Source organism: Xyrauchen texanus, chromosome 3 (assembly GCF_025860055.1).
Source record: "Xyrauchen texanus isolate HMW12.3.18 chromosome 3, RBS_HiC_50CHRs, whole genome shotgun sequence".
NCBI classification, from domain to species: domain Eukaryota; kingdom Metazoa; phylum Chordata; class Actinopteri; order Cypriniformes; family Catostomidae; genus Xyrauchen; species Xyrauchen texanus.
In genome coordinates, this window is record NC_068278.1 from 35,173,003 (window position 1) to 35,195,155 (window position 22,153).

The following is a 22,153-nucleotide window of genomic DNA, read 5'->3' on the forward strand; positions in this document are numbered from 1 at the left end:
ACTGTGGAAACGTTACACTGGACTTCAAGCAACATGGATTCTGTGCCTCTCCTCTCTTCCTCCAGACTCTGGGACCTTGATTTCCAAAGGAAATGCAAAATTTACTTTCATCAGAGAACATAACTTTGGACCACTCAGCAGCAGTCCAGTCGAGACACATCTGACGCTGTGTCTTGTTCAAGAGTGGCTTGACACAAGGAATGTGACAGCTGAAACCCATGTCTTGCATACGTCTGTGCGTGGTGGTTCTTGAAGCACTGACTCCAGCTGCAGTCCACTCTTTGTGAATCTCCCCCATATTTTTGAATGGGTTTTGTTTCACAATCCTCTCCAGGGTGCGGTTATCCCTATTGCTTGTACACTTTTTTTCTACCACATCTTTTCCTTCCCTTCACCTCTCTATTAATGTGCTTGGACACAGAGCTGTGTGAACAGCCAGCCTCTTTAGCAATGACCTTTTGTGTCTTGCCCTCCTTGTGCAAGGTGTCAATGGTCGTCTTTTGGACAGCTGTCAAGTCAGCAGTCTAACCCATGGATGTGTAGCCTACAGAAATAGAATTAAAAGGAATGAACACTTGAAATATATCAGTCTGTGTGGAATGAATGTATACATTATCCAAGTTGATTTAAAAAAAAGTTGATTTATTTACATAAATCAACTTTTTAATGATATTCTAATTATATGACCAGCACCTGTAATTAAACAATGAAGTTGTGGTCTTGCAGTATATGAATAATAATTGCATGTCTGGAAATATCTGCACTGAATCAACCAGTGATACAAATCCAGTGTATATAATAAATGTTTACATTTAAATGTATCCATCCTTGAATTTGTTTGAATGTTTATATTTTTGAGGTGATGCATTTTTAATTGAATGACCTCATACATTGTTTTCATTTTTCTATTTTCATATTGCTATACAAACTAGGTCTGAAATAGAAATGTGTTCACTTTTTACATGGTTATACCCTATTTGTTGTTTATTTACATTGATACTGTTGAGCACAAAATAAACATTTCTACACAGCTTTTTATTGCTTTGTCTTAAAAATTATATAGGCTTTTGCAATAGTTTTATGGATGCATTGATGAATCTCAACATTTTCATGATCAAACCTACTGCTGGAGAAGACAATCCCAATTATGGTATTTCAGTTGGACAAAATGACTGTTCTTATAATTTAATCAGTTTAATCAATACATATTTATATTGTTTTGTCCAAATTTCAAGTATTTTGTCTTTTTTTTCTTCAGATCACATCAACCTTAGATCCCCTTCTGTCGCTCTCTCCACGTTGTGTCGGAGAAGCGACACTAGGGGTCTCTCTTGAGCACCGAATATACCTCTGATCTATGAAAAAAGGCCAATGAGAAGTTGGCAGCTAGTATTTGCATACCCTGCCCCCGGACATACGGGTACAAAGGCGAGGCAAATACTAGAGTTCATTCAGAAATTTTCTTCGAGCCGATGGTTGTGCATGCTGTTCGCGTGAGATCACACCAGTTCCAGTATTCCTCTGATGCTCTGCATGCTGTTAGATTGATGGCGCATTACAGCAGCGATTTCTCCTTCTTGTACGGCAGTGCAATTGCCCCTGTTTAAAAGAGTGATTTTCTCTAAAAGAGCAATACACAGCGGCGTTGAACGTCCTTTTCAGGACGCGTCTTTTTAAAGACGTGTTTCCGCCTATGTGTACTTTCTGGATGCGGTTGATTTCTCCCCACCTCCGAAGGTCATAAAAGCTGCCTGGCGTACCTGGGCTGCGATTACACGCAGGCAGCGTTTTTATGAATGGTCTATGTTTTCAGGGCGAGAACATAGCCATGACAGCATTCCGGTCGCAGGCTTTCTTTTGTCATGAGAGAAAGCCACTTCAGCCGCCCCCCGAGCCTCGCCTCTTTCCTACGGGATTGAGTCAGGCACCGCGGGCGATGGAGGTGATTTGGGGAAAATGACGGGCTGTTTCCGCCTCCCCGGCACGCTTGCTTGCTCCCATCTGAGCTCAGGATGAGTGCGGTCCGCTTCGCGGCCGGCCTTCCGGTCCCTTGAGCTCCCGGAATTGGATGACGATAATCACCGCTGCATCGGAGAGCGTTACAGCGGCGTCTGATGTTGATGGCTCGTCTGCGCCGCCACCTTCTGGTCTGTGCGCCCAGTCTGAGCCTGATGCACAGAGGTCCGCTATGCTTCCCCCGGGTACCGTGAGCGCGAGGTTGGACCGGAAAATCCCGTCCCCCTCCCCCTTACGGCTACTTGCTTGGTTCCACGGGCATGTGCGCCAGTTCCTTTCTTCCAAGACCTGCATGATGAGCTGAGTAAGCCAAGCTTCCTCGCTCCTCTGCTATCACTACCCTCGGCGGTAGAGCGGTCCTAGACCGCTCCCCCCCTGCACACCATGGACCCCTCCTGCAAGACCACCAGGCCAAGGCACTCCAAAATTTGCACCTAACAGGGGCTGCGGTACTCACATTCTCAATAATAGAGCTATTTTCTTTTTTGTCTCTGGGTCACCTGGCCCACAAATGCCGTTCTCACGGCACTCTGCCGCCAGGTCTCAACAGTCCCAGCATGCTGGACGCGGCCACAGTCTGCCTTCAGCCCCACGACTGTCCACCAGCCGGCTGGTTCTGACGAGTCTAGAGGACGCCTGCACCGGACCTCCTCCTTAGTCACGAACCCGCGCCCGGCAAGGTAAGTGGTTTGAGTTTGTTCTCAGCACCAAAGCCTCGGGACGCACCCTTGCCTCCCGACGCCAAACTACCTGCTTCGCCCTGCTGCGAAGCTCCCGCTGGGTACATCCAAAATACTCGTCCCCTTGGTACCCCCAGCATGGAGTTTGGAGCCGTGGCTTTCATTGCCCAACCTGTCACGCTGGGTGTACCGGACCATTCGACTCGGTTACACAATTCAGTTTGCCAGGCCCCTGCCCCCCCTTCGCGGGCGTCCGTTTCCGCAGTAGACGTCGAACGTGCCAAATAACTGCGCAAATACGTGATAGGGCCTGTCCCCCCAATCGAAATGGAGAAGGGTCTCTACAGCCCTTACTTCGTTGTACCCAAGAAAGGCGGCGGCTTACGACCAATCTTGGACTTGCGAGTTTTCAACTGAGCACTGCTCAAACTCCCGTTCAAAATGCTCACGCAAAAGTGTATCTTAACATGCGTCCGGCACCTAGATTGGTTCGCAGCGGTAGACCTGAAGAACGCGTACTTCTACATTTCCCCCAGTGAGCCTTCTTGCACAGGTGCTGTGCAAGGTCAGGGAGGACGAGGAGCAAGTCACACTAGTGGCTCCATATTGGTCCACCCGGGCCTGGTTCTCGGACCTCGTACTCCTCGCGACAGTGCCCACGAGTGTTGCGTCCTCGTGGGCACTGGCCAGGGGTACCTCCCTGGCAGACATTTGTAGAGCAGCGGGTTGGGCAACACCCAACACCTTTACGAGATATTACAATCTCAGGGTTGAGTCAGTTTCATCCCGTGTTTTCTCAGGTCCGAGCCAGTAGAACTCGGTAACACGCTGATGGGCTGGCCAGGTGAATCGCTTGCATATAGTGCCCTTTCCCTCGCTTGAGGTAAAACTGTGCGTCTTTTTTCCCAGGAGATTCCACTCAACTCGAATCCCTGGTCGATTCCTCCCTAGCCCTCATGGGTCCACAGTTCGGTGACCAAATCCACTGTGGGTACTCAAATCTACCCTCTACTGGAATAGGTGCTCCACAGGGTGAGGATTCCTACGCAGACTCCCCCTGTGTGTATTCTCCGCAATACGGTCCCCTTACGAGCGGACCCGCGTTTTCCTTAGGCAGTTCCGGTTGTCCTCCGGTCGCCGTGTTGTAGCAACTCCCCCTCGCTGAGGCTGGATCTACCACCACGCCACTCCCACGTGTCGCCTAAAAAGACATGTGATGTATTCACCACCTTACCTCCCCAGCTGGGTAGTGGTGTCCGCAGGGTCTTTTCCCCCTGAAAGAATAGGAAATTGGGTAAGATCCCCTTCCCTCTGTGCATGTAAGGGCCCCGGCTGTCTATTGCTCTATGCGAGAAACATAGCGAGAAAAGAGGCCCAGCCAGGCTTGGCCCGTTCCCAGGTTGGCAAGCATCGCCTTGTTCCACTGTCAGGGTAACCAAAAGGATTCCGAAATTGGGGCATTGGGGAAGGGTACGTGCAGTCTGATACAGCCGGTCGTCTGGCATGTAAAACACCTGCCTGCTCCTGTGTCAGACCACGTACACGGCTCAGCGTATGGCATGATTTAAATTGGACCCCTAGTGTCGTTTCTCCGACACAACGTGGAGAGAGCGACAGAAGGGGAACGTCTAGGTTACGAATGTAACCTCCGTTCCCCGATGGAGGGAACGAGACGTTGTGTCCTTCCCGGCCACGTCGCTGAGCCAAGCCGCTGTAGTGCCGGACCATTTCCGGCTCCTCAGAAAAATCCTGAATGAACTCTAGTATTTCTCGCCTTTATACCCATATGTCCGGGGACGGGGTATGCAAATACTAGCTGCCAACTTCTCATTGGCCTTTTTTCATAGATCAGCGGTATATTCAGTGCTCAAGAGAGACCCCTAGTGTCGCTTCTCCGGCACAACGTCTCGTTCTCTCCATCGGAGAACGGAGGTTACATTCATAACCTAGACGTTTTCTGTGGCTATGTTTTTACACTAGTTGCATTAATGAATGTATTTAACATGTTACAAGATACAAGTCTTACAAATGGAAAGAGCATCAGTTTATTGGTACACACTGACAGGATATACAGTATAAGACATTAATGAAGACATTAAGATACATATTTTCTTCTGTTTTTGTTTTGTGTTTTTGTCCATCATTAACCTTAAAATAATATTTGTACTTAAACACAATAATATACGCATTTCCATTGTTTTAAAATTATGTATTTTGACAAAGTTAGACATCTGCAATGTCCACTGCATAAAAAAAAGAAAAAGAAAATTGTAGGAAATATTTCAGATCCTAGGTTGATCACATTCATTAGCCATTTTTAATTTATTTTGTGTTGTGGATTCATTCTAAAAATGAAGAACTTCAGAAGACTCATTTGGATATCAGACACAAAATAAACATACAGGATATACTCAGCTCATTTAGAGTCTTTTTCAAAGAATGCAACCTTTGGTCCATGCCAGACATTTGAGAATAAAAATAAATGACATACAGTTGGGGCTTAAACAAAGCGTATTGGATAGAAGCATATCCTTTTTCTCCATATTTAAAAATCTCAAATCTCACATAGACATTTTTCAGTTTACCAATAGTCATAACATAAAAATCTAAACAATTCAGATGCCCCTAACAACAGAAAATACTTAAAGAAAAAAATATTTAGCCGTCACAAGCTACAGTATAAGAAATTAATTCTTCGCAACATTTGGACTGTAAAATCTCCTCACTGTGAATCAGGGTCTCTGTGGGATGACAGACATGTTTCAATAGTTAGTTTACAAGAAACTCGGCATCAGCACTTAATTAAATGAAGAGTCACAAGACTATTACTATTATATTATCTTTAGCAAAAAATTCAAATGTACTGGTTACTTTCATAAACTCTGTTCCCTGATGGAGGGAACGAGAAGATGTAGTGACACAAGGGGTCACTCTTGAGAGCCCGGAAACACCTCTGATATTTGAAAAAAGGCCAATGGGATTTGGCGAGTGGTATTTGCATGCTCCTCCGGAACGTTCCCTATCTGTCACTCACTCGACGTTGTGTCGATGTAGTGACACTAGGGGTCCCCTATAAAAATGCCACAACTGGCTGAACTGGGTTACGTGGATCGGCAGTGCGAGACGGGCAGAATGCTGTGTACTGCTTTGCCAGTGCACCAGGCTGGCCCGTAACCTCCCCTGAAACAGTTCTCCCCAGAAAAACAGAGAATTTGCTAACCGACCGGGACGCCAGTGTCCTCGTTGCAGGGGGTCACTCCCAAAGGGAAGACACAGCAGAGACCACACGGTTCCTGCACCAATCAGAAGTGACTTTTCAGAGTCACATGGTCAACTGGGCTGTCTTTTCCTACAGTTGAGTTATGGTTCTTTGTTTCAGACTCTTTTGCAGACTCTTGCTTTAACTGGTTGGGGTTTTTTGTTAAGGCCGGTGATTTACAACATTGAAACATTACAAACTGAAAGGCTATTTTTTTTCTTGTTTCAAATCATGTTGGTGGAATTCTTCTGTATATATAATCTTACAGTATTTATGGCCGCTACATACATCTTCAAGGTGAAGGGGGACAGCCATTCCTCCAACTTCTTCTGCAGAAAGCAAAGCACTGTGCATCTCTGGGGGTCTTTGTGTCGGGAAGAACACCACTTAGCATACAGGTGCCTCATAGTGAGGGCCCTAGCCTGAGTGATGGTGTCTACCACAGCATGTGGTAGGCCACTGAGGTCTTCCGTGTCCCGTCCAAGGGCCAGACATGGAGGTTCCAGAGGTCTGGTCGCAGGTGCCAGACGGTGCCCCGTCCCTGAGAAAGAAGGTCCTTCCTCTGGGGAATTCTCTAGGGAGGGGCTGATGCGAGGAGCATGAGGTCCGAGAACCAAGTCTGTGTGGACCAGTTGGGAGCCACTAGGGTGACCTGCTCCTCATCCTCCCTGACCTTACACAGGGTCTGTGCAAGTCGGCTCACTGGGGGGAATGCATACTTGCATAGTCCAGGTGGCCAGCTGTGTGCCAGCGCGTCTATTCTGAGGGGGGCCTAGGTCAGGGTGTACCAGAGCAGACAATGGGAGGATTCTGGGGAGGCGAACAGGTCTACCTGAGCCTGCTCGTAACGACTCCAAATTAGCTGAACCACCTGAGAGTTGAGTCTCCACTCTCCCTTGCGGGTAACCAACCGTAGTGTTGAGGATGTGAGTGGCTCGCAGCAATCTGAGGTGCTGCTGACACCAGAGGAGGAGGCAGGCAAGTTGTGACATGCAAGGGGATGAAGTCAAAAGTCAACTTTAAAAAAGTTGTTTTAAAAATATCATTGTGCCATATGGACATATTGTGTACATTTAAAGTTACATTTATATATCCTGTGGGAACAGAAAAGAAGAAATTTTTGTCTCCTTAAATTTACAAATATGTAATCAAAACAAGGGTACCCATTGACCCATTTTTTTCTAAAAGTGTGGTCACAATGCTTTTTCACATTTTTTTTCTCCATTGGATAATAATAAAAAAGTAAATGTACCTATTGCCTAAAACTGTGGGATACGAGAATAACTGGAATAAAACTGCCTGCTAACAAGCTGGTAATGGCCAAGGTACATTCTTCTCATCTCGATGAGTTGACAGTAGGGGTCCCAATGGAAAACACCACAAGAACTGAATCGAGTTACACAGACTGGCTGTGCGAGACGGGCATAACTCTGTGTGCCTCTTAGCCAGCACAGCAAGCCGTTGCGTAACTACATCCAACACACTGGCAGGCATGAGGTAGTCCCCTACACCTTAGGGAGCGGCTAACTGCTCAGAAGTTTAAGGACTGGCTGGCCCAGCCATAGCCTTCTCTCTACTGTTCTCCCCAAAAAAAGGAATTAAATCGTTCAGCTGAGGGCCATATAAGGTCCATGTTGGGGGGGGTGTCCCTCCAAAGAGGAGGACACCGCAGAGACCACACTCAGCCCCGAGAGGGGGGGAGGACTTCTAAGTGGAATACAACACACAGTCTTACCGGGTCGGAGCGGAAGCACATTGTGTGGAGCGGTGCTGAGGTAGGTCCTACCCAAGGAGGGGAGGAGTTACTACAAACACGGTGACCAAGGACAGAGGACCCTCTGCCCAAGGAAGATGCAGTTTACCAGCAGTGAAACCATTTTGTGGAATATACATCACACGGGGTTACCTACGGAGACAACCAGCACATATGGAGCACATACCTCAGTACAGGGGCCTAAGTTACACACATAATGGGACGGTGGTAAGCCTCTCCGAAGACTCCATAGAATGTCCATGCGAACGCAACTGGGAAAAGAGCGAACGTTTTCACCTCAAGGGAGGGGAAAGGTGCTTTGCACAAGTGGTACACCTGGCCAGCTGACCCGATCTTACCTTTTTGTGTCACCTGATAACACACTGGATGATATTGGCTCAACCCTGAGGTTATAGAACCTCACAAAGGTGTTAGGTGTTGCCCAGCCCGCAGCTCTACAGATGTCTGCTAGAGAGGTGCTGTGGGACAACCCCCAAGAAGCCGCTATGCTCCTGGAAGAATGGGCTCACAGGCCAACAGGGGCAGGCACATGCTGGGCATGGTATGCCATAGTAATGGCATCCATGACCCAGTGAGCGATCCTCAGTTTGGAGACAGCACTTCCTTTCTGCTGCCTAGCCAAGCAGACAAGAGCTGCTCTGAGCTTCTTAAGCTCCGCGTGCGATCCAAGTAGATGTGAAGAGCACGCACCGGACACAACAATGCCAAGGCTGGGTTTGCCTCCTCCTGGGGCAGTGCTTACAGGTTCACCACCTGATCCCTAAAAGAGGTTGTGGGAACCTTGGGCACATAGCCCACCAGGTGGCAGTGCTCAGTGGGCACAGGTGCACCGCAATCGCCATACCAACCTGGGGAGTCGCCGAGAACCCCCTGACAGGAGGATAAGCCCACGAAATGGGTCCGGCAGTAAAAGATTCCCGCCGTGATCACCTGAGCTCATCATGCACTTCCGGGAAGAATGTTACAAGGATGGGGCGCAGCCATAAGCGGCGCTCTGAGCCCCAGGAACAATCATCGGGTCGCAAGGGTTCAGGCTGGAGCAGAGGATTCCACTCCATCCCGACGCTCGCAGCTGCCCGGGCAAGCATGGCCATCAGCTGCGCATGGCGACAGACTGAACTAGCCCACTCTCCAATGCTGTAATTGAAAGCTCATCCACTTTGCGAGCCGCGAACGTGACCACGAACTCGCCCTGAAATGACATCGGCTTGACATCGCAGAACTCACTGGGGCAAACAAGCGTCCTGGGGTATGGGAGGTCCGTGGGGGGTTTCCCAGCGAAGAAGCTCGCATTGAAACCCTCAAATTGCCCCCAGTGCTAACCGACCCCGCCTCATACCCGTGGGTAGAAGGACCGAGTCGGGGAGCCGCTGGTGTGGCTCTTACGACAGAAAGCCGCAACAGCAATGTTGCCAAAATCATACACTCGCAGTGAGAGCATGACTTATCCACAATCGCTGTCCCAGCGTGGGCAGTACCCAACACGAGAGGCAGCGATAGTGGTCGTGGGAAGTGGAGAGGTAACGATCGCAACCAGGAAACACACACAATCGAATAGGCATCTTGAAAAAGACGCTTTCGTTTGCACCACTCTTTTAGAGGAAAATATACTCTTTCTATTTCTGCATATATACATATGTATATATATAAGAAGATCTGCTCAGCTGTCAAAGTGACCAGGGATATTACTCAACACAACCGTTGTGTGTGAGGGGAGAACCGCTGTAATGCACCGTAGATTTAACAGCTTTCAGGACACAACGTCTCGTTCCTCCATCAGGGAACGGAGGTTACATACGTAACCTAGACATTCCCAGTCTGTCGCTTTCGATGTTGTGTCGAAGAAGCAACACTAGGGGTCAAATTCAAATCACGCCATATGCTGAGCCGTGTACGTGTACTGCTGACACAAGAGTGGGCAGGTGCATTTACGTGCAAAGGCGACCAGTTGTGTCAGGCTGCATGTACCCTTCCCCAATGCCTCATAAAAGACGCCGGAGCCCTTTTGGTTACCCTAACTGTTCACCAGGGCACGGAGCAGTCTGCTTACCTGCTCGGAGCTAACGTCTTGGTCCCTGGGTCGATCGCCTAGGAGACTGTAAGCCTTATGGGTCCTCGAGGGGGTCCGTGAGGCGGGGCGTCGACTTCCTGCAGGGTGCTTCGATGCTTGGGCTGAGTGCTGGGCCCAGGTTGAGGCGGAGCAGCTTGGCGTTCCTCGCCGCAGGAGGACGCCCTCTGCGAGCAGATGGGGCATGGCCCACAGCGGCAGGCTTGCGGTGGGGCAGAATATGTGAAATAGCCTCCGCCTGTTTCCTCACCGTGGAGAACTGCTGGGTAAAGTCCTCGACGATGTCGCCGAAGAGAACAAACTGGGAGACAGGGGTGTTGAGGAAGCGCACTTTGTCTGCCTCACGCATCTCGACCAAGTTCAGCCACAGATGACGTTCCTGGACCACAGAGTGGCCATCACCCGAGTGACTGCGCTGTGGCCTTCGTGGCTCTAAGGGCGAGGTCAGTCTTTGAGTGCAATTCCTGCCACATGTCGGGATCAGGGCTACCCCGTGCAGATCTTTAAGTGCCTTGGCCTGGTGGACTTGCAGGAGGGCCATGGCATGCAGGGCGGAAGCGGCGTGTCCGGCGGCACTGTAGGCTTTGGCCGTCAGTGACGATGTCATCCTACAGGCCTTGGAGGGGAGTATAGGGTGGCCCCGCCAGGTGGTAGGGTTTTCGGGGCATAGGTGAAGCGCAACAGCCCTATCCACCTGAGGAATCGCGTGTATATGTGGGCCGCTCTGCCGTTGAGGGTAGCGAGAGCGAATGAACAAATGGCTTTGTGACATGTGGAGAGCGGTGCCCTCCATGCAGACATCAGCTCATCATGCACCTCCGGGAAAAATGGGACCAGGTGGGGAGGAGGGGGCGCAGCTGTGAGCGCGTGGAGCCCCCAGGAACCAGTCATTCAACCGCTGATGGCTGTGGGGAGGATGGAGGGTTCCAGTCCAGCCACAGCTGGCGGCGGCCCGGCAAGCGTATCATCAGCGTCAGACACCGCCCTCCCCGATGCAGCGGCTAGCTCATCCACCTCAAGCTCTAGAGCAGGGGTGTCCAACTCTGTTCCTGGAGGGCAACAGTCCAGCAGAGTTTAGCTCCAACCCTAATGAAACACACTTGAAGCAGCTAATCAAGGTTTTCAGGAGTGCTTGAAGATTACAAGGAGGCATTTTGGAGCAGCGCTGGAACTAAACTCTGCAGGGCTGTGGCCCTCCAGGAACTGAGTTTGACACCCCTGCTCTAGAGGATAGGCAGACTGGCCGTGAGGTGAGCTGCTGTTGCCTCAAGCAGGGACGGGAGTCAACGAGCGTGCAGGGGGGTGGGTGGTCCGAGGGGGCGTGCCCAGAGGAGCTGTGCCCGCTGCCATCCCCAGATCGAGTGGTGTGCTTTCGATTGAAAGCAAGCAGCAACCGCAACATTGCTATGGTCATGTTCTCGCAGTGAGAACATGAACCATCCACAAACGCTGCCTCGGTGTGATCGCAACCCAGACACATGAGACAATGCCTGTGGCCATCTGAAGCGGAGAGCACTCTACCACATCCAGAAACTACACAGGGGCGGAAGGGCATCTTTATAAAGACACGTCCTGAAAAGGACGTTGAACGAAAGCTGCGTATTTGCTCTTTTAGAAGAAATAACTCTTTTAGAGAAAATCACTCTTTTCATAACTCTTTTAAGTTTCTTGCGCTGTCGAAGTGCCCAGGAGCAAACTGCACTGCCGTGCAGAGAAGGAGAAAGCCGCTGTTATGCGCCATCGAATACAACAGGCAAGCGTCAGAGGAAAACAGGAACAGGTGTGTAACTCGCAGCTGACTGCAACACGACCATCGGCTCCGAAGAAGATTTCAGAATGAACTCAACGTATTTGCCCGCTTTTATATCCATATGTCTGGGGCGGGGTGTGCAAATACTGTCTGCCTAATTCCCATTGGCCTTTTTTCATAGATCAGAGGCATATTCGGCGCTCAAGAGAGACTCCTAGTGTCGCTTCTTCGACACAACGCCGAGAGAGCGACAGACGGGGAACTAATGTTTACAATTGAGTATCAGATGAGTTGGGGCCATTTCAGTTATGCATATGATGTTCTTGGTCCTCCAGAGTAAAGCCACAATGAAACACTCAAAGCTTTGCTACTAACACCTGAACTGCTGATACATTTCTGACAGCTTGTGGTGATTGAATTTGTACAGCAGTAATTTAAGTAACTTTGGAGCATTTGAGACAACCTCACAAATGAAGAGTACTATGTTCTAAAATATATGGGTTATACGGTATGTACACACCACGCATGGATTAAGTTTATTCGCTGCTGCAACAGACAAAGAGCCGGCACTGATGTACTGTGGAAGAAACATTGGAAATGTAGAAGTTCAAACTGGAAATTATAATAAATGCAATAAAGACAGAGGCAATAAAGCAAAACTATTAAATGTATCTTACAATGATGGATCCCCAGTAGAATATGCCACTATATATTGTTATACCAAGGAAATAGTAGTTGTTGATGTTGCCAACAATACCAAATAAGATGCCAAGCATGCCGGTCATAATCTGGACAGTCTAAAGAGAGCAGATCTTTTGATTAGTTTTTCATTCTTGTTAGCATTTTAAATCACAAGTCAATTCATTTCTATTTGTATAGAGCTCCTCGTATAAAGTCCTCAGTCAGCAGTTTAATTTAAAAACATAATTGAAAATCATTCCATTAACAAAAATGTAATATTTGAAAATGTTATGTACTACAGTCTCAATGGAATATAGAAGGCCAATACAAAAAATTGGTAAATTGGTTTCTTGCTTACGTGACCAAACAGTAAATGCCTAGACAATTGTTTTATTTTATTATTATTATTTATTTATTTTCCAATTTAGTTTATGCCATCCCTTTATCTCTCACTGACACAGATTCAGCACAAAGAAACACACAGATCAACATACAGTGAGGAAAATAAGTATTTGAACACCCTGCTATTTTGCAAGTTCTCCCACTTAGAAATCATGGAGGGGTATGAAACTGTCATCGTAGGTGCATGTCCACTGTGAGAGACATAATCTATAAAAAAAAATCCAGAAATCACAATGTATGATTTTTTAACTATTTATTTGTATGATACAGCTGCAAATAAGTATTTGAACACCTGAGAAAATCAATGTTAATATTTGGTACAGTAGCCTTTGTTTGCTATTACAGATGTCAAACGTTTCCTGTAGTTTTTCACCAGGTTTGCACACACTGCAGGAGGGATTTTGGCCCACTCCTCCACACAGATCTTCTCTAGATCAGTCAGGTTTCGGGGCTGTCGCTGAGAAACACGGAGTTTGAGCTCCCTCCAAAGATTCTCTATTGGGTTTAGGTCTGGAGACTGGCTAGGCCATGCCAGAACCTTGATATGCTTCTTACAGAGCCACTCCTTGGTTATCCTGGCTGTGTGCTTCGGGTCATTGTCATGTTGGAAGACCCAGCCTTGACCCATCTTCAATGCTCTAACTGAGGGAAGGAGGTTGTTCCCCAAAATCTCGCAATACATGGCCCCGGTCATCCTCTCCTTAATACAGTGCAGTCACCCTGTCCCATGTGCAGAAAAACACCCCCAAAGCATGATGCTACCACCCCCATGCTTCACAGTAGGGATGGTGTTCTTGGGATGGTACTCATCATTCTTCTTCCTCCAAACACAGTTAGTGGAATTATGACCAAAAAGTTCTATTTTGGTCTCATCGGACCACATGACTTTCTCCCATGACTCCTCTGGATCATCCAAATGGTCATTGGCAAACTTAAGACGGGCCTTGACATGTGCTGGTTTAAGCAGGGGAACCTTCCGTGCCATGCATGATTTCAAACCATGACGTCTTAGTGTATTACCAACAGTAACGTTGGAAACGGTGGTCCCAGCTCTTTTCAGGTCATTGACCAGCTCCTCCCGTGTAGTTCTGGGCTGATTTCTCACCTTTCTTAGGATCATTGAGACCCCACGAGGTGAGATCTTGCATGGAGCCCCAGTCCGAGGGAGATTGACAGTCATGTTTAGCTTCTTCCATTTTCTAATGATTGCTCCAACAGTGGACCTTTTTTCACCAAGCTGCTTGGCAATTTCCCGTAGCCCTTTCCAGCCTTGTGGAGGTGTGCAATTTTGTCTCTAGTGTCTTTGGACAGCTCTTTGGTCTTGGCCATGTTAGTAATTGGATTCTTACTGATTGTATGGGGTGGACAGGTGTCTTTATGCAGCTAATCGACCTCAAACAGGTGCATCTAATTTAGGATAATAAATGGAGTGGAGGTGGACATTTTAAAGGCAGACTAACAGGTCTTTGAGGGTCAGAATTCTAGCTGATAGACAGGTGTTCAAATACTTATTTGCAGCTGTATCATACAAATAAATAGTTTAAAAATTAAACATTGTGATTTCTGGATTTTTTTTTTAGATTATGTCTCTCACAGTGGACATGCACTTACGATGACAATTTCAGACCCCTCCATGATTTATAAGTGGGAGAACTTGCAAAATAGCAGGGTGTTCAAATACTTATTTTCCTCACTGTATATCTAAACACTTGAGGACACATCATAAGAGCTTGTCTGTATTTTCTATGCATTTTTCCAAAAGGTGTCCTAGAAGCACAGTACTATTTAAATACAAAACAAAAAACATAATTAAATGAATAGAAGATTATGTTTTATTTTAAGCTTTGTTACTTTTGAAACACACAGCAGACAAATTTTGTTTTAAATATACATACCCCCAATGCCTTTGGTTGTACTTTGAGGAATCCTTTAAGAACAGTATTGCAATGTGATACTCTTTCAACTTGCCCATCATCAGAAATAACACTGTCTTGTGCCACCTTTGGATTTATTTGGATGACAACTGAAGTGTTGTCGGTTGACACGATCTTGCTGGACATTCTAGAAAAAGTTCTGGATGTCACCTGTATGTACATAATAGTGATAAATATTTCTTATCAAATGTTCCCATTAATACGTTGGATAAGATGGAGAAAAGTGATTATTTTTACAAAAATATTTCCATTGGAGTTGTTTCTTTTTTATTAAGATCAGGGGTTGAAATGTGTATATTTAAATTTACTTTAAAACTAAGTTATGGTTTACAGTATATACTTGTTTTGTAGCGTAATGTTGACAAAAACATTAAATTAAGTTTTTTATTAACAAACTTCAAGAATAAATGAGTGTTGCCTACTAAAAACAATATTTTGTGTGAAATATTTTACTGTATCTGTACTGTATTGTATAATTTTTTAATGTATCAAATTTGCCATATACAATCTCAGAAAAGATAAAAGACGTAAAAGATGCATAAAATATTTTACCTCAAATTAATTTCTTGATGTTGTTGTCTAATGGCTCTTATGGCTCGAAAGTATATTTGCGTGAGTGTGTGTGTGTGTGTGTGTGTGTGTGTGTGTGTGTGTGTGTGTGTGTGTGTGTGTGTGTGTGGTCTCACTGTAAAGAACCACTAAGGTGGGGCTCAAAATATTTTTTTTATTGATGCCCCTCCTCTTAAAATACAAAGTACTTTACATGTAGATGAAAAACTTTATACAAAGTGGGAGAAATGATGGCTTGGAATCCAACAAGATCTGTGTTTTTCTTAGCAAGATGGTTTAACCTAAATAGTAAGATGCTATGGTATACGCATTTTTACAAGTTTGCATATTTAAGAATTTATTTGAACAGAAAACATTTGTGTTTCTGAATCACTAGGATTATTTCATTTTCAAAAATAGTCACAGACTCGGCACGCACTTTCTGCAAATGCAGAATGCAAAACGTATCCTAAGCAAAAACTCAAAAGCGCAAAGAACTCATCAGTACTGTATATTGTGATTCATATGCATCTTGTGTCTTCTGTAAGAAACACAGCCCCATTCAAAGTGGGTTTCAGTTTGGTCAGCACATTCTGCTTTTGTAAAGACTTTTCCAGGTTAGGAGTTCTGGTTTCACATATGCTTGATGTTTGAGGCCTCAGAACATGTGTGTAAGGCACATTTCATATCTTTGTAAAGACTTTTGGCAGATACTCTCATCTACCTCAGTGAACGAGAAGACTGCCTTTAGCTCTTCTAGAAGAAATTAAAGGTCATCTTATAGCCGAATAAATTATAAATGCTTTCTTAATGGAAAAACTTTTTATAAATTAAATTAAAAGGGACTTTTTAGTTGAGTATATTGTATACATTAACTACCAACTTTCATGAAAGTGTATCACCCAGCTGTTCCTGTTATCCCTGCCAGAAAGCACATGGCTTAGGTTTCCTATGGTGGGGCAGGCACAAATAGTAACTTAGTCCATGGGAGAATCTGCATTAGCATAATAAACTCTATCAATAAGACCCACAAGAAATAAAGACAATTTAATATACTATATTAAATAAACACAAAAACGAAAAAGGCTCACTCGTTACAAGGTGGATGTGACAAGGTACTCTCTCAAGGAGGAAGCAGGAGCCAGGTGAACATTTCTTGTAATTCTTTATTTTTACAATGATTTTCAGTGTAAGACAAATGGTTTAATTTTCAGCCCACACAAAAATACACATGTGCGTGCACACACACAATTTCAGGCTCTGCTCTTTCTCTCTTCTAACACAAACACAAAACATCTGTTAGATGTGATTTCCCACAGGTGTCAATCCTTACCGTACTCATACAAGTTCAGCATTGGCTCTCTCTCACTCTCTCTCCTCCGGTGGTCTGGATTGCCCTTTAAATCCCTCTCCGCTCACACTGCAAACACAAAACAGCTGTTAGATGTGATTTCCCACAGGTGTCAATCCTTACCGCACTCACACAACTTCAGGATTGTCTCTCTCTCTCTCGCTCTCTCTCTCTCTCTCTCTCTCTCTCTCTCTCTCTCTCTCCCTCCTCTGGCAGTCTGGATTGCCCTTTAAATCCCTCTCCTCTCTCATTGCAAACAAAACAGCTGTTAGAAGAGATTTCCCATAGGTGTCAATCCTTACCATACTCACTCTCTCGGCCTCACTCTCCACAGACTTCTCTCGGCCATGCCCCCCATAACCACAGTGGGAAAAAACAGGTCTATTTTTGCCCTAGCTCAGACATTTACAAATGAATCTTCTAGTTTCAGAACACCTGAGTAAATGACAGTTTAACATGAAACATTATGCGGTTGCTTCAGATTTCCTGTCCATTATGTTGTTGCTGTGCCTTTGCTGTTGTAGGTAATACTGAGAAGAGATTTCTTTATCTCTATAAAGCTTGACTTTATCACAGCATAAATTTGTTGCAGGAAATGTTTAATTGATCAGTGCACATATCAGAGGAAACATTACAGTAATGTAATACTTAAAACCTAAAAAGGTTGGTATAGCATATGGAGATACAACAAACATGCTTGATCCTTGTGAACCCAATGTTAAATTTTTTTATTTCAGATCAAATACAATTTGAAACACAATTAAACTTCATTTGTATGTCTTTGGTGTAGGATTTTTAAAGATAGAATAAGTAGCAAGCTGTAAGTGTAATTGTGTCAGCTATGAATTCTGAAATTATGTCAATAATTATGCTGTCTCCACTGTATTTTGATTGACTATTGGATCATGCGTTGAAGTTATTGAACCTCTACTGCCCCTATGGCAAATTTTAGATAATACAGATGTTCGGGCCTTGTTTATTGGACTTCATCAAAAACTTAGTCTGCAAAATGAATAAATGTATGTATAATTTTTGTTGTTGTGCAGTTTATTCCTGATTTAGAAGGTTATTATCCATAAAGTATTCTCTCCTCATGCAACAAAAATCAGTCTAAATGAGGGCAGTAAGTCTGGCTTTTTAATAAGCTGACCTGCAGACTCTCATCAATGATCCAATCAATTGTATGTGCATGCCACACACACACACACACACACACACACACACACACACACACACACACACACACGCCTTAATATTCTGAGAAGGAAAGCATAACTTGGAAAGCTATGTATTAAAGAAATGTTCTAGGCTTCAATAAAAAAAATATTTATATGTTTTTCCTTAAAAGAGAGAGAGAGAGAAAAAAAGATCAGTGCTAGAGTAAGGCACTTACAATGGAAGTCATTTGTACCACCATTCCAGTTTTGGGAGCTCAAAAGGCAAAATATTTTGCTCACATAATTTTAAGAACTTACATAAATTATTCCATAAGTACTATCCAAAAAAAAAAAATAATAATTTTTTGTCCTCTAAAGTGGACAAAATCATCATTTTGTAATGAACTACTGTTCTAGGTGGATCCTTGTGTATGGCTGGTGCCAGTACACAAAGTAGTCATGCACTGGTTTCAGGTAAATACATAACAAACACCTTTTATTAAAACTGATTTTTTGGTTTTGTTTGTTTTGTTTTTGTTTTTTATACCTGGATTTGTTTTCCCATCGTTGGACACTATGCACGTATGCAGAAAACAGGACGGAGACACGTTTATGCTCTTCTGCTGCATATGAGGGATTAGCTTCATGTAAACAAGGAAGTTACATCACCTCCTGTCTTAGTAGCATTGTGCAGTGTGCAAAAGTTACTGAGACTATACAGGGTTTACAGCGGTCATTACGTCGTCATGACAACAAAGTTAAAATATTAGATATAACTTTAAACAGACAAGGCTAGCTATTGTATCACATACTGTAGCATCATGTTAACATGCAAATCCTAAATCTATACTTTTAAAACAATGTTTATTTTAACATTTTGAACTGGACCATTTCATTCTATTGTAAGGGCCGTAGCCTATTGAACACGTGATTTTTGCTTAAAAAATATATTTTTGGTGTTTATCAACATTATGCCACAAATGCTATCTATAGAGCTGCATTGAACCCAGAACTTTACTTTAAATATAAACTTGAATTCAAAATGAATGTTTAGCTGCTTTTAGTCCATCTCCATTAGCTTTAAGATCATTTATATATATATATATATATATATATATATATATATATATATATATATATATATATATATATATATATATATATATATTAGGGCTGTCGATTTAATGCATTAATTCAGTGCATTTAATTTTATTAAAAAAATTAACACAATTAATCGCAATGCCCCCGGACCATAATAAGGAAGATTCCTGAGAAGTGCAAGCATGTAGTACCACCTGTTTACTCCAGAGGGCAGTGATTGAAATTTCACCTGTGTGGCAACACGCAGTTTATACAGTGAAGAAAACAACCATCCAGCAGACAGCACAACACAAGCATGCGTTACGTTCTTGCATTCAAAACACTTGGAGCGCAAATTCGAATTAAGGGATCGATCTCAAGATGTGTTCTAAGAATTAAACTATATTTAACTTGAGGCACCTAAAAAATGTATGTTTAATTATTTCATCTTTATATATTGAATTATTAATTAATTAATCTGGACACCATGTAATTAATTTGATTAAAATTATAATCGATTGACAGCCCTAATATATATATATATATATATATATATATATATATATATATATATATAGGGCTGTCAATCGACTATTTATATATATATATATATATATATATATATACATAACAAAATTTCAATTGTACTTTTTTTTTATTAATTTGTTACCCTAAAAATTTAAGAGGCTTAAATGTGATTAAAATGGTTGTAAATGGAATATAAAATCAAACAGTTCAAATAAAAGATTTCACTCTGAAAGCTGCTCCAAACTGAAGGGCAGCACCGGCACTGAGAAATGTATGGCCTGAAACAACCCAATTAAAATCAAGTTAATTTAATATATAATAATAAAAACTTTCATACACTTTCACATGTATGGGTGTGTGTGGATTAATAGTTGGACTCTTCCCCTGTCCCGGTTTAAAACTCAAAAAATCTACTCGTGTTAACTATGACACGAGAAGATGGTCGGAAATGTAGTATAGAAATATTTTAAATTGTGTTGTTTCTTGGACTTTCATGAGTATGGAGGCATGTCAGTATGTCCACTGCATGAAGGTAGGATTTTGTAGATTTATAATAATGAAGTATTCTTGCTTTAAAATCTCTCCCTCTGCTTCGAGTTGTTATGACAGCCCTTGAACACTTTCAAATACTCATGATAGCTTTTGACAACTCTAGAACCAGTAAATCCACATCGCAAACTACACTTTGACATCAACACGATAGATATCTATATTGCAACCACTAGAACGGAAGTTCCTAGACAAAATGTTCAAGATGGATGCATTCCTGTTTCTCTGGCGCATGAGGTGATTATGACAAGGAACACCCACTCCAAGGAATGCCCCCCTTTGATCACAAAGCAATTCTTTTGATTGAAATATGACAAAGATTTTTTTTTTTAACTATATGACATATATTATTAAACTGGAGATATAAATGGTTATATTAAACATTTATCTGTTCTATTTTCTCCAGTTAGCTCACAAGCTAATCGATTTGCATATTAGCTTATCATAGTTTCTTCTCCTCTCTGTTGCCTCCTAGTGATACGGCTGTATAATTGTATTAAGTAGAACTTTGAAGTTGTGGTATATTGAATAATTGTACAAATAAATTTGTAGTGGGGTTAGGTTGAGGAGTAAGGATAGATGTAGGTTATTTGTAGGGTTGCTGCGGGACTCCAAATAAACACAACACACACCGTGTATGAATGTGACATCCTTTCTGCTTCAGTAGGAAATACGTCATAACACCAAGTTGAACTGCGCTTTTCAAGGCACTTCACTGGAAGGTTAATGGTGCTGTAAGCAATTTTAGACATTATTTAATTTCCTGAGACTTTCTTGCCTCTCTAAGGAACATTGATCTGAATTAGGGTGTCAGCTGTGCCCCACTGTGTCCCCTTTTGAGGATCTAAGCTTGTCCAGGGATTTTCACTCTTGTCTATAACATCCAGGCATTGACCTCTCCAAATATGATGGCGTGCCATAAAATTGAAGAACCAATATATGGACCAAATGCTGAACTTGCTTTTGAGTCAAGCAGATCAATACCACCCATGTAGAGCTTGTATGTCCTCACAGTCGATTCACTTAACTCTGTTCACTTCCTTCTAGGTGGGACATAATGGATTTGCTCCAGCATTTTCAGTGTTCTTTTCCAAAATGAGCCTAGAATGTCACTAAAATTTTGAATTATTAAAATAAGATTTATTGAATGCTATCATATGGTGGTGATTATGGTTGTACTATACATTTTTGCAACAAATGATACTGTGTATAGTCTATACTGCATCATTTTATAGAATATAATTATATAGAAGTGCATTCAAAAGTGTTTCAAATTGTTTTAAATAGCCTGGCACTCCCTGTGGTATGTATTGTATTTGAGCAGCACGTGGGGCAGATGTGAGATTTTTTCGTTTTCTTTTTTAACAGCACTGTGGCACTGTAGAGACAATTGGTTTGAAAAACAGATTGCATTGAAAAAAAGATTTTTAATTTGGCACATTGTTAATCTCTTAGCACTCCTGTGTAGAAAGTGTTTGCATCCATACATGATCTATCTTTTCCATCGCAATCAACATAATGACAACAATGATGTCGTAAATAATTGCACTGAGCTAAATTTTCATGTGTGTTCTTAATTTTGTCTTTGTCAATTTTGTCCTTTTTATTTTATTTATTTGTATAGCTCAGAAAAGTAAATAGGATGAAATTGAAACACGGACACTAAATTAGCTATTCTTCAGTAAGGAAATGTGCACTCAGCCCCTAATGCTCTATGTATACTTTAGTTTAAAATTCTATTTTTGGAGGAAAGTGGTTTCTCACTTTGAGTGTGCTGCTGCTCTATCAGGGTTTTAGACATGCACACATCTACTGTACAAGTATACATACATACACCTAAACAGTGAGGGAGAGGCAGAAAAAGGACATTCAAATGCTATGGCCTACTAATGTGGATAACTGACTGATAACATGTTAAACCTATATGAGAGGAGGTGCAGCGGCTGACGAACTGGTGTAGAGCCAACAACCTGTCCCTGAATGTCGACAAAACAAAAGAGATGGTTGTTGACTTTAGGAGAGCACAAGGTGAACACACTCCGCTGAACATCGACGGCTCCTCTGTGGAGATCGTCAAGAGCACCAAATTCCTTGGTGTTCACCTGGCGGAGAACCTCACCTGGTCCCTCAACACCAGCTCTATCACCAAGAAAGCCCAGCAGCGTCTCTACTTTCTTCGAAGGCTGAGGAAAGCACATCTCCCAACCCCCATCCTCACTACATTCTATAGAGGGACTATTGAGAGCATCCTGAGCAGCTGCATCACTGCCTGGTTTGGGACTTGCACCGTTTCGGACCGCAAAGCCCTGCAGAGGATAGTGAGGACAGCTGAGAAGATCATTGGGGTCTCTCTTCCCTCCATCAAAGACATTTAC

At 43.5% G+C, this 22,153-nt stretch overlaps 1 protein-coding gene across 3 annotated transcripts; it reads right to left on the reverse strand.

Annotated features, from left to right (window-relative positions):
* Window positions 1-4,813: 4,813 nt before the first annotated feature.
* Window positions 4,814-18,242, reverse strand: LOC127631044 (membrane-spanning 4-domains subfamily A member 4A-like). Of its 3 annotated transcripts, XM_052109010.1 has the most exons (6): window positions 18,169-18,242; window positions 16,447-16,533; window positions 14,526-14,714; window positions 12,225-12,344; window positions 12,068-12,124; window positions 4,814-5,437 (listed from the first exon to the last, which is right to left on the reverse strand). In XM_052109010.1, the coding sequence occupies exons 2-6, from the start codon at window positions 16,453-16,455 to the stop codon at window positions 5,429-5,431; spliced, it is 384 nt and encodes a 127-aa protein (XP_051964970.1). In that variant the 5' UTR covers window positions 16,456-16,533; window positions 18,169-18,242; the 3' UTR covers window positions 4,814-5,428. The 3 variants fall into 3 exon arrangements, with proteins under 3 accessions (XP_051964970.1, XP_051964979.1, XP_051964961.1); XM_052109019.1 differs by lacking the exons at window positions 16,447-16,533; window positions 18,169-18,242 and adding an exon at window positions 15,117-15,199; XM_052109001.1 differs by lacking the exons at window positions 16,447-16,533; window positions 18,169-18,242 and having other exon boundaries at window positions 14,526-14,770.
* Window positions 18,243-22,153: the final 3,911 nt, after the last annotated feature.

Excerpts from the sequence above, each read along its gene's own strand:
- LOC127631044 (XM_052109001.1), bottom strand. The coding sequence starts at position 14,726 with ATGTACATACAGGTGACATCCAGAACTTTTTCTAGAATGTCCAGCAAG. Across the intron at positions 12,345-14,525 it reads TACAACCAAAGGCATTGGGG|ACTGTCCAGATTATGACCGG; the intron begins GTATGTATATTT and ends TGCTCTCTTTAG. Across the intron at positions 12,125-12,224 it reads TCTACTGGGGATCCATCATT|TACATCAGTGCCGGCTCTTT; the intron begins GTAAGATACATT and ends TTTCTTCCACAG.